We start from the raw sequence: 12,496 nt of genomic DNA on the forward strand, positions 1-12,496 counted from the left end.
GTTTATGGGGAAGGGGAAAACAGATTTTTTGTGGATGACCTGCTGCTCTCTCATACTGCCGGCATTATTGGAATAAATACTCATATATGATTCAACCCTGCCTCTGCTTAATTGGCTCAAATAGTGTCCGGCAGCCCCGACCCGTGGGTTGTCCGGTTTCAGTTTGACTGGGGCTGGAGGGGCTGCTTCCAAGATGGCTGGCGCACATGGCTGTGGGCAGGGGCCTCAGTTCCCGCACACACAGCCCTCTGCATCGGGCACTTGAGTGTCCTGATGACATGACAGCTGACTTTCCCCAGAGTAATCTAAGACAGAAAGAGCAAGGCTGAGGCCAAAATGTCTTTTTAAAAAGGTTTTTATTTAATTCTGGTAAGAATGCTTAACATGCCCTAACCGGTTTGGCTCAGTGGATAGAGTGTCGGCCTGCGGACTGAAAGGTCCCAGGTTTGATTCCAGTCAAGGGCATGCACCTTGGTTGTGGGCACATCCCCAGTAGAGGGTGTGCAAGAGGCAGCTCATCGATGTTTCTCTCTCATCGATGTTTCTAGCTCTCTATCCCTCTCCCTTCCTCTCTATAAAAAATCAATTATCTTACCTTATAATAGACAAATATGCAAATTGACCACACCTTTGCTACGCCCAAGCCACACCCACCAACCAAGCCACACCCACCAACCACGCCCACCAGGAAACGGTTGCAGGGACGCTGGGTGCGGCGAGCCCAAGGCCGGGAAAGCCTGGGGCGGAGGCTTTCCCGGCCTTGGGCACCAGCGGGGAGCCTGCACCGATCACAGGAAACCACTGGGGGTCGGCTCCTACGATCCTTAGCAGGGATGTTGGGTGCGGCCAAGCCCAAGGCCACTGCCCGGGGCCAAGCCCCGACCCTGAAAAAGGCAGAAGGTGGTGGCCACAGCCAAGGCCTGGGTCCCCGGTGCCGGCAGAAAACTGGTGCAGGCAGCCAGGTGAATGAAGGTCTATTGCACGAATCTTCGTGCAATGGGCTACTAGTATATATATATGTATATATATATACATACATACATATATATATATATGTGTATATATATATATATATATATATATATATAATGCTTAACATGAGATTTATCTTTTTAAAAAATATATTTTTATTGATTTCAGAGAAAGGAAGGGAGAGGGGAAGAGAGGTTGAAACATCTATGATGAGAGAGAATCATTGATTGGCTGCCTCCTGCATGCCCTCTACTGGGGATCAAGCCTGCAGTCCTGGCATGTGCCCTTGACTGGAATCGAACCTGGGACCCTTCAGTCTGCAGGCCGATCCTTTATCCATTGAGCCATACTGGATAGGTCGAGATCTATCTTCTTAACAAATTTTAAGCTATAGACACTATATTGAACAGAAAATCTGAAATGTCTTTTATAACCTAGCCTTGGATGTGACATAGCATCACTTCATAGTATCATATCCTATTCAATTGGTCACACATACCAGCCCTGATACAGTATGGGAGGGGACGACACATGGATGAGAATGTCAGGGAGCAGGGATCACTGGGGCCATCTCAGAGGCTGGCTATCACAGAAGTAGATATGTTATTTTAGTACAATAAATGCAGAAGGTCAGTTGGCAGGATGCTATTTTTGCCAGGTAGGATTGTAGTTCAGATGGATTAACCTGAAGCCACAGTGCCCTTGTGGACACTGGCCTTCTCTCTCCTCTTCCACCCTAAGATCTGAAGGGCCTCTTCACCCACCACCACCAAGGAATAGGACTGCACAGATAAAACAATGACTTACAGCAGACAAAACACAAGAGGAGGTGGGGCTTTGGGGGGGGGGGGGGAATAGCAAAGGGTTACAAACTACCAAGAAGCTGTGGAAAAGGAGAGGGGATGGGCAGGAAGGAGAAGCCCTCCGAACCTAGGGGAGGGTAACCTTAGTGAGTCCAGAGAATCTAGGACTGTGGTCTCACACCAGCAGATTGTTCAAAGGGCAAGTTCAGAGGCTGGAGATTCCAGTTTCAAATCTCCCACCCCTGGGGCTTTGGGTGGACTTTGAAGCCTGAAGTCAAGTCCTTCAGTAAAGGATTCCTTAACCATACTGTGTATGTGCCTTGCTTGCTAATAGCAAGGCTGTTCTTGCTTGCTAATAGCAAGGCTGTTCTGCTGTATCCTGCATCATTCCTTCTTTTCACATGAGGAGTTTATAGGTGAGGCTGCATTTGTATCCTATATAATAAAAGCCTAATATGCTAAGTGTCTGGTCGTTCAGTCAACCAATCAAAGTGTAATATGCTAATGATATGCTAAGGCTGCTCAACCACTCGCTATGATGTGCACTGACCACCAGGGGGCAGACAGTCAACTGGTTGACCAGTTCCTATGACATGCACTGACCACCAGGGGGGGAGATGCTCTGACCGATAGGTTAGCTTGCTGCTGGGGTCTGGCCAATCGGGACTGAGCGAGATAGGTCGGACACGCCTTGGAGCCCTCCCGCTGTCCCTCCTCAGCTGGCCAACCTCCCATGTCTCTCCCCAGTCCTGGGGTCCCTCAGCCTGGCCTGCATCATCTCATAATCCAGAACCCCTCAGGGGATGTCAGAGAGCCGGTTTCATGAGGGGCTCCACTGATGCACAAATTCGTGCACCAGGCCTCTAGTTTTAGATAATCAACTTGGTATATTATTCTCTGTTCTAGTTCCCTTTGTTTCTGCTAAGCCTTTAATAAATCCTTATTCAAACGGTTCCACTTGTCCCATCTGTGCTACTCAGAAAGAAAGTAGTAGGAAAGAGAGGTGCACCCTTGTCCCATCTATGCTATTCAGAAAAAAAGTAGTGGAAAAGAGGAGAGAGAGGTGAGTGGTAGCATTGGTGAAGGGAGCCACCTGGCGGAGGAGGAGTGCTTTGCAGTCCAGCTGCCCTTTCCTGTGTTGAGACTGTATCTCCATCAGGGAGCTGGAAGGATAAGCTTTATTAAGCAAGACAATAGTTTCCTTACAGCTGGGTCAAGGACAGGCAGCCAGGGTTTTCTGAAAATAGCTGGGAAGGAGAGGAGGTGGGAGTGAAAGATAAGAGAGTAGATCATTCACAGACATCAAAGCAGAAAAGACCAGTCCTGTGAGGAAACAAAGTCACACAGAGTGAAAGAATTAGCCCAAGATCACGGTGACTCCTCAAGCAGTGCTTTTAGCTCTGCCCTGCCCCCCCCCCCCCCCCTGCCTGAGTCAATGAATACCCTCAGCTGTTGTCACATGCATGAAGCAAAGAGAGAAGGTGCTGGCTCTCAGCAGTCTTCTAGAACAGTGGATGGAAAGCCACACTGACAATACACACACCTCTCCCCACACACCGTACGTAGAAGAGATGTGTGCAAGACAGACGTATGATTGTCATACACACTGGTATAAAAGGAAAACTGTGCAGTTGATACTCAAGTCAATCCTCTGCGTCCTGGGTCCTGTCCAGGGTAGGGAGTGAGGGCTGATGAGGTCCAAACTGAGGTACGATTGGAAGGATTGCTGGGGCTTCGTTAGGGTAGAAAGATGACAGGAGATATGCTGCAGGGGATCAGGGGTAAGAGGCTGGAGGACTCTCGGGCAAGAGGAAAGCATGAGAAAAAAAAACCCCAGGACAGGGCCGAGGGTGCTGGCATCCAAGGGGAAGAAGGGTAAGGAGCCAGAACAGGTTGAGGGAAAGTGGCTGCACCTGCAGCTGATAACTAGAGAAGTCTGGGGCCTGGACACAGCCCTTTTCTATCCTACCTAACAAAGCCCCAGCGATCCTTCCAGTCGTACCTCAGTTTAGATCTCACAAGCCCTCACTCCCTACCCTGGACATGACCCAGGACGCAGAGGATTGCCATGGGGGGTCCAGCCCCTTGAATGGTGTAGCTCCAGTGTGTACTGTGGGGGAGGAGTCCAAGAGGAACTCAGGTGGGGGTGGAGCCTAATGGCTCTGCACAGCTGACTCCATAGGGGCTCTGTAGGGTGGTACAGTCTGGGACAGCACACTTGTCTTCCTGAGGTTGAGGGGACTATGGGACACAGTGAGAGATTCTGGTCCTGAAGCTTTAGGGGGAGGCAATGACTCCCTTCCATCCCTCTCACCTCCAGTCAAGGTGAGGGCTATACTGTCTCTCAATCTTTGGTATCAGTCAATTATACTTTGGTATGAATATAACCACTGTGTGACCTCAGAGGCATGAGCCTTCTTTAACATTAACTGTAGGATACAAGGCTTTGCTTCTAGTTAAAGGAATTTCAATCATCGAGTTAAGAAGAAGGAAATAGTAAAAGTAATAACAGCCAACTTCATCAATGCTTACTCTATTCCAGGTCCCATGCTGAGCAATTTTAGATGGAATATTCCTGGGAGGAAGGAAGAATCCTTGGAATTGCCTTGCATGACCAGCAAATGTGGTTTATTTACCATAGGTTAGTGGCTTGTATATTCTCACGTCACTAGTAAGAGGTGGTAGTTTGACACCAGAGCCTGTTCACCTGATCACTGTGTAATACTCCCTCCCAATTATGTGTTTAATTTTAGGTTCATCTAGAGCAGTGGTTCTCAACCTTTCCAATGCCGCGACCCTTTAATACAGTTCCTCATGTTGTGGTGACCCCCAACCATAGAATTATTTTCGTTGCTACTTCATAACTGTTATTTTGCTACTGTTAATGAATCGTAATGTAAATATCTGTGTTTTCCAATGGTCTTAGGCAACCCTGCTAGCGGTCTACCCTGCTAGTGGTTCTCAACCTGTGGGTCGCGACCCACAGGTTGAGAACCGCTGCTGTAGAGCCTAAGACCATCGAAAAAAACACACAGATATTTACATTACGATTCATTAACAGTAGCAACGAAAATAATTTTATGGTTGGGGGTCACCACAACATGAGGAACTGTATTAAAGGGTCGTGGCATTCGAAAGATTGAGAACCACTGATCTAGAGCCTCTGAGGCAAGTGGTTTACCAATAAACCCAATGGTCTGGCTATGCTGGTGACCTTCAACTTGGGCACTACCCACTGGGGACAGAATGGAGGGTCCTAGGGCTTCCCCTCTTCCTAATGGCCAGAACAAAAGTGGGGGTAGGGAGGAGTGAGAATTGGGACTAGATGGTTGGGGAGGCAGGAGGCTCACTCCCAGATAGATGATGGGCCAGGAAGTCCTTGAGAGGACAGAGGCCCCATTGTTCTTGCTGGAAGGGTGAGTGTGGAAGGTCCATCTCATGCCCTGGGGTCTGATTGGCCTTTGGTGAGGGTCAATATTCAGTGTAGAGCACAGGGACCCACAGAGTCAGACCAGAGACATTCTGTGGACTGAGATTTAAGAAAGGAGAAGGAGACCCTGGTGGGTGCTGGTTCTGGCCCCTGACCAGGCAGGGCAATTGCTTGCACCTCTGGCCTCAGAGGCCTTGGCTACCATCTTTGTTTCTTGCTTTCTGCACTCCACGAAAACTCCAGGTTGGCGACATCAGAGTCCTGCACAGAGCCCATTAATTTGCCCATTTGGCCTCCTCATCCTTTCCCCTCCTGTTGTACCTGCAAGGTCTCCCCCATCCTCAACTGTTCATAACATGACACAGCCTTGGGGTGGCTCCAGGTCAGTGCTCAGGGACCCTGATGGCATGGGTGTTATCTTGACTGAGAGGGGGAGTTGGGAGAGATGTCCCAGAGAGCTGGGAGTGGGTGATGGAGGGGGTCCCTAGGCGGGGCAGGAGCAGTGAACTCCAGAGGGAAGAGCAGCCTGTGGAAGGGCAGGAAGCGGGGGGGGGGGGGGAGGGGAGGACCAGGCCATAGCCAGGGGCAGGCCCCACCCTCATCTTTATCCTCAGCCACATCAGGGACTGCTGGCCTCTTACTGACCTTTGGTTATTTAAGCCTAAACCAGTTAGGGTTCTTGCCTCTTAGGGGATAACATTCGGGTTGGGAAAAGGGGTCTATGTGGACAGGCCTGTGTTCTTTCTTGGGATCCCAGGATTTGCAGTGGCCTCAAAGGGTCTCCAGGGTCAGCCTCTTGGCGGGGATGGCCTTTGTGACTTAGGGTTGAGGGATTTCCTGCTTCTGCCTGAGCTCCCTGGGCATGTGGGCTTTGGGGAGAGGGGGTCAGCTAGGGAGGGGTACACGGCTAGACTTTGCTGCTCCTGCCTCCTCCCAGAACCTGGAGCCGGAGTCCTTGGGCAGCACGTGGTGCTCTGCTTCAGAGGACACACACCTGCTCCTGTCCTCCTGCCCACTGTTGGCCAGTGTCTTCTGAGCAGAAGTGTCTGGATTGACCTACAAGATCAATTGGCGTTCAGGCAAGAAAGTTGTTGGTAACCATATGGTGCTATCTCAGCTGTGTGGAGTGGAAGTGCGATAGGGGCCTGGCATAGGGCTGGCTTAGATGGGTGCCAGTCCTTATCTCAGATGGAAATAAACATCTTGGATTCCTGATCATTTCCCTGGGACCAAAGGAAAAAAAAAAGTCAAAGTCTGTCTCAGGACCCACCCTCTGTTCCTCTGGAAGGGCTGGGGTGAGACCCACTTTGGTACCCACCCATCCACCTGTGGCTGTTGCCTCCTCCCCTGTCCTTTCCTTACTCACATGTTGGTGCCCCTAGTGAACATCTTTTCTATCAGAATGAATGGAGCCGCCTGATTTGAAGGAGGGTAGGGGTCTTGTCAGAGTGAGTATGCAGATTGGGAAGTCCTGTGTGTGTGTGTGTGTGTGTGTGTGTGTGTGTGTGTGTGTCCAGTGGGGAATGGAATATCCAAGAAGGTGGCAGAGAAGGGAGGACAACTTGGTGGGTCTCTGGCTCCCACTGTGGTGAGAAGCGCCCCCTGCTGCCCATAGGGGGAAACAGCAGCAGAGCTCTTAGTCTCAGTAGGTCCAGGCTCCCAGCCCCTTGTAAAGGGCTCTGAAGCTGCTCAGTCCTCCTCTGGTTGCTTGTGTTCCTTTGAGGGTCTTCAGACCTCTGGCTCCTGAAGGGGTGGGATCAAGTGGAGGATGAGGATACTCACGTCACAGGAGTTTTAGGGGATTGAGGCTGCTTTTATTTGGGCCTGCCAGTCACCATGGAGGCCTCCAAGCTTCTGGGTCAGGCCCTCTGTCAAGACTCCAGTGAGGGGCACTGACCCGACATGAAGAGCACAGAGGACAGTCCTGTGGGGAGAGGCTTGGATATGCACTGTGAACTCAGAGTGGCTGGGACACTGCGTTGACCTGGTGACTTAGGTAATGGGTGGATACACACGGAGCATCATCCTTCACCTTCTCTCTACCTTGGAAAGGGACAAGGTAGGGCCCAGCAGCCCTTGGAGCGTCTGCTGGGCAGCTTGTCTGAGAGGAGGCTCTGTCTCCTCCCCACTTGGCTGGGGTTATCTGCAGAGAGTCTGGGCAAGGAATAAGCTTTCCGGTTCTCCTCTGAGTTCTTTTCTTGCTCTTTTCCAGATGTATTCCAGAGTGTGTGGTAGGGTCAGTGTTGCAAGCCTAGTTCTTCTTGGCCGGAGCCTCAGGGACTGTCCTGAATGTGTGTGGGGCATAGCCATTGCAGGGGGCAGAAGTGTTCATCTAATGAGCATAAGCCAGGGACTTTCCAACAATTTCCCCTCCCCACCCCAGCCGGACTCTGTCCCCACCCCACACTGAGTCCTCTTCTTTCTGACTCTTGTCCTTACAGTACTTTTATTCTGAAAGAACCAAGGCCAGTGGAGGTAGGGAGGTGCTAGAGGTTAGAGCTGGCCATGAACCTGAATAGGCCCTATCCTCTGGGCTGTTTTCCAGGGCAGTGATTCCAGAACCCTAAGAGAGGGGCCTTGGTGTTCTCAGTTCTCCCCCTTATCCTCTGTCCCCATTTTTGTTGGCCTTTAAGCGGAGGGTCTCTATAGCCAGGCCTATTGGTCTTTCTCTTACTGTTGCCTTCACACCTCCATGATCCTCATCTTTCTAGCCCTTGGCCTTGTATCTTCCATCTGTTTCCCTTTTCAGGCCTTCTTGCTGCCTATCCTTCTCAAAGTGGACATGGAGGCCAGGCCACTATTTAGAAGCTTCTTTCCCTCCTCCCATACTGCACAAAGAGTCTTACCCAGTCACCTCCTTCTTCCCCAACATGTAGGATGAAAGTATACGATAGCCAGGATGCATTCAGATGTTGGAAAAACTAAACTCTGTTCAGTGCCTTGGGCCTGGTTCTGTTGAGCATATGAGGCTTTATCCAAAATAAGGACAAGGACATAGACAAAAAGACTCTTAAAGTCTTGAACCCCAGTCACAGTTTTCCAAAAGGTCCTCCAGGATAGACTTTTCACTAACCCTCAAATGTGCAACGCTTAGTTCTTTCTTAGATGAAAAAGAAAGAGAGTAAGATATGTACACATATAATACCTCAATAAAAAAATAATAAAAATAAAAATAAAAATAAAAAAAAGAAAAAGAAAGAGAGTTGAGATTGGTTATTCTCTAGCGTCCTTTCCCCTTTGCCTGTTTCTTTCATCCAGGAGGCCAGACCATGAACTGGATATAAGGTCACTATTGGGCAGTGGAGTGTGAAAAGGAAAGGACTTTGGCCTTGGGGGCTGCAAGTTATAGATTAACATGGGGAGGGCTGAGGAGGGACTCAGAGGGAGGGTAAGGGCCTGAGAAAGGGACTGATGACCTGGGACAACCTGGGCTTGAAGGTGCACAAACAAGAGGAGTCTGGGGACCGGCGCTGTCTGGAGTGGCCTTCGGCTCCTCTCTGGCTACTTGACCTTCCTGAAGACCTGCTCGCATACCGCATCCCTTGCAGTCAGTTCCTGGGGATAAAGAAGGAAAGTTGAGGAAAAAGAAAGTTCTTGCCAGCTGGAGTCCTTTCTCAAGGTCCTTGACTTCCATTTAATCCTCAGGATACATCAACTAGAGCATTTGATGCATGAGGAATTGTATCATTGTCCAGACCTTCAACTTTTCACCCCAGAGGAAGGAAGGTAGCTGGGTCAGGGAATGTGAAATGGTGAAGTCTCCATCTCTCCAGTTTTGATTTATGGACATTCATTTGACTTGTAGCCAGGGCCCCACCTTGACCACTCTATTTTTTCCTCCCTCAACTTTCCCCAGTGCTTTAAAAAATTTTTTTTATATGCTTTTGTTCCCCAGTGCTTTTGTCCCCCTTTCTTGGTTGCTTTCTTTGGAGAGGGGGCCGGAGGTAGAGTAGTAGAGTTATCTGATTTGGGCAAAGACATGAATCCTAGCTGGAGGCCCCTCTCCAGACATGCCCATTTGGGTTCCTTTTCCCAGACCTCACCCAGCTTACCAGGTACAACGTCTCTCCTTCCAGCCAGTGCCTCCAGCCTCGGTTAGGCACCTCCCCTTTCTGCACACAGACCAGCTGCTCCTCCTCCCAGGTTACTATGGTCTACAGGCAAGGCAGGAGTAGAGGAAGACTGAGGGGGCAGTTCCACTCACTCTGGTTGGGCTGTCCCCTTTTACACCACAGCAGACACTGTCTTGCTCCAGCCCCTTCATTCTGAGTGAGAAGGCTGCTCTGATTTAGGACCCCTGCCCCCCACTCCTAAAGGCCACTGAGGGGGGCCCACAGTTTGTCTACTGTAGGGCAGAGCAGGGAGGGAGCAGGATAACCAGTGTGAAATTGGGGAGTGGGTGATGAAGAATGGAGACTTTGTCCTCTGGATACTTCTGGTCAAGCTGGAGGGGCCTTTGGGAAAGAAGAGATAGGTTGGGAGTCCCATCAGGGAATCTCTTTCCTCCTCTTTCTCAGTTTCAAGGACAGCTGAAGTGTCCCTGGGAATGAAGGATTAAGCTCTCAGAGTCAGAGCTGGGTGGGCCTGGGCATTCCAATCAATACTTATAGGATAGACCCTGCTAAACAGGGAGCTCAGAATCTTGATCAGATAGAACAGTAAATAGATATCTATAATATCTGTTGAAGATGGGAGTGAGGAGCTGAATCTTCAAGGAAGTGAGGAGTTAATTAGATTGGAGCTAATGGAAAATTTCTAGCAAGGAAAGTAACAGCATAGAAGAAAGAGGGCAAACAGTTCTGAGGGGCTGTAACCTAGTGTGTATGTGGGAAGGACACTAGTATGCTGTGTGAAGCATACAACCTTACCTGGAGTGTAGTAGATTGTCATGGAAAGGGTTTAAGTAAGGGAGTGACATGGTCACTTTTACAAGTTAGATCCTTGTGGCTACAGTACACAGAGTGGTTTAAAGAAGGGTTAAGATTGAGGGCTAATTTCAGGTACCAGGTGAGAAATGAGGGCCTGAATTAGGATGGTGATAGTGAGAAAGGCTAGGGAGGAACAGATGAGAGCCACGTGAAACGGCAATGTTCAGTAGAAATATAATGGGAATGTAAGCCACATATATAATTGAAAGAGTTCTAGTACCTACATTAGAAAAATAAAAAGCAACAGGGAACTAGGATCTGTAAAGGAGATAAAAAAGAATATGTAAGAAGCAGAAAGAAATGCCGGGGAGTGAAGCTATAGAGGCTAAGGGAAAAAAGACTGTGGTGATGAATAGGGTCAAAGGCTAGAGGGTAAGCAAATATTTGCTCATTGGCCTGAGGGTGACCTGCTCTTTTGGTCCAGTTGACCGGTGATAAGATCCTGGCAGGGAGAGAGTGGGAGTGGGAGCACCAGGAGCCGGTTAGGGTTATCCGGGGGACTCCACAGCATGCTGTGGTGGTCATTTCCCCTGGCTCTGGCTGGGTGAGGTCATTTTGCTTTGCCCCAAATTGTTAAGAAGCACCTACTTGCTCATCCACACCGCCGCTGCCTCCCACCCAAACCTGAGGAAAGGTACCTGGCATTTTCGTCCATCCACCATCCTTAGGTCCTCCTCAAACTCAACTCCCACCTCGAATTCTAGAACATAGTTGCGAAAGGTGCTGAGGGTCTTCACTGTCATGTGGTTGCCCTGATGGTCAATCTCCTTGTCTGGCTTGAGCAGCAGCGCTATCTTCCGCAGAGCCATGTTGATGTCTGTGGGGATTATCTCTTAGCCGGTGTCCTCTTAGCCAGCCAGCCAGGGTTCCCCCACCTGCAGCAGCCCCTTGGGGGCTGTGAGCTTTCTCTCAGCTGGGTCTGGACTATATTGATTCACTCCCTCCTAGAAATACTCCTGGCTAGAGATGGATCCCAAGAGAGGTGCCAGCTCCTGAGCTTTTCCACAGGGTCCAACCCCAGCATTCCCCCTTCTCAATGGGATGGAGAGGCAGGAAGGTAGAGGGAAAAGGGGAGTGAGAGGGGTCTGGGAGGGGTGAGGCCAATTACTTAGGGCTTGCAGGTAGTCCTCCATGTTCTTCTGTGAGACAAAGCAGTAGTAGCCGGTGAGGTTGGGAGGCATTGTCCGGGCTGGCCAAGATGGAGATCAAGATCTTAGGAGACTATAGGAGACAGGGTGAGGAGGGAGGGGGTGTTGTCTGGCAGGAGAGACTCCAGCCAGGCCGCCACACACAGAGACAGGCTTGTGTAAAGGTCTATGCTTACCAGGGTTTTTATAGAGCTGGGGCTCTGTTGCAATAAGAGCTCCTACCAGACCTCCTCCCTCCCCTCATGATGAGTTTGGGGTGGTGTTTGCTGCGTGAAGGAGGGGCAGGGACTTGGCAAGGTTGTGCTGGACCTCGGCTTTTCCTGAGGAAGGAACCTGGAGCAGGATCTGGGGCTGTCAGTCATCCAAGACTTGAGCCTTTCCAAAGGTCAGTTTGGCTTCCAGCCCATTTGTGGGAGGCTTGGGAACCATTCCAGAGCCCTGGGGAGGTGGTGTCCCCCTGGGAGGGAGCTGGTCTTGCTGTGTGGAGTGTAAGTTCTTCCAGGCTTACCCAGGGATGAGTTCCAACAATATTCTGAGATCCTGGGTCTGAGTTGGGGATCCTGAAAAGTATGAGGGGAGAAGGTGGGGAAAGAAGGAGGACAGCCAGCTGACCAAGAGCCAAAGTGAAGACAATTCTATAGCGCTGGCCCCCACAACTCCAGACAGCTCCGCCGAGCTGCATTCCAGACTCTGTCCTACAAGACCACTGGGAAGGAGTGGAGAAACCGCTCTTCCTAAGCACAGAGGGGGGTGTTGGCAGCCTGAGGAGGTGTTGAGTTCAGAGTCCAGAGCGGAAGGTGAGGGAGGAGTTTGGTTGGCTTTTCTGGAGAAGTTTACACTCTTTGGCTTGGGACCCAGGGGTTTCCTTCTCCCTGTGAAGTCATTGATGATACATACTAACCACCCCATCCCCAACCCCCAGTCCTCAGCCCTCCGACAGCCCAAGCTTACCAGTATTCCCATGGTGGAGGGAGGTGTGCCTAAATCATTTTGTGCCCCCCTCCCTCCCCACAACCTACCAACTTCTCTGGCTTCAGACTCAATGGGCTGATTTGTTATGGTTTACGGTGGGGAATTCGGGGAGAGGAAGGCAGGGAGGGTAGGCAGTGGGGAAAATTACACCTGGTGGTGAACTGCCTCGACAGGTGTGTGTGTGTGTGTGTGTGTGTGTGTGTATGTGTGTGTGTGTGTGCACAAATATTTCACTTTGCCTTC

The 12,496-nt window shown here is 50.3% G+C and overlaps 1 protein-coding gene across 1 annotated transcript; it reads right to left on the minus strand.

Annotated features, from left to right (window-relative positions):
* Window positions 1–7,690: 7,690 nt before the first annotated feature.
* On the minus strand, window positions 7,691–11,401 carry RBP5 (retinol binding protein 5). Its single transcript, XM_079775805.1, has 4 exons — window positions 11,242–11,401; window positions 10,772–10,950; window positions 9,258–9,359; window positions 7,691–8,760 (listed from the first exon to the last, which is right to left on the minus strand). Exons 1-4 carry the CDS (start codon window positions 11,312–11,314, stop codon window positions 8,707–8,709), a joined length of 408 nt encoding a protein of 135 aa, XP_079631931.1. The 5' UTR covers window positions 11,315–11,401; the 3' UTR covers window positions 7,691–8,706.
* Between the last annotated feature and the right edge of the window lie 1,095 nt (window positions 11,402–12,496).

This window comes from Cnephaeus nilssonii (genome assembly GCF_951640355.1).
Source record: "Cnephaeus nilssonii genome assembly, chromosome: 6".
In the NCBI taxonomy this organism is placed as follows: domain Eukaryota; kingdom Metazoa; phylum Chordata; class Mammalia; order Chiroptera; family Vespertilionidae; genus Cnephaeus; species Cnephaeus nilssonii.

Bases quoted from the DNA above. Each gene is read 5' to 3' on its own strand.
- RBP5 (XM_079775805.1), bottom strand. From the start codon at position 11,314: ATGCCTCCCAACCTCACCGGCTACTACTGCTTTGTCTCACAGAAGAAC. The intron at 10,951-11,241 runs GTAATTGGCCTC...TAATCCCCACAG, and splicing joins GGACTACCTGCAAGCCCTAA to ACATCAACATGGCTCTGCGG. The intron at 8,761-9,257 runs GTAAGCTGGGTG...CTTTATCCCCAG, and splicing joins AAGGAGAGACGTTGTACCTG to GAACTGACTGCAAGGGATGC.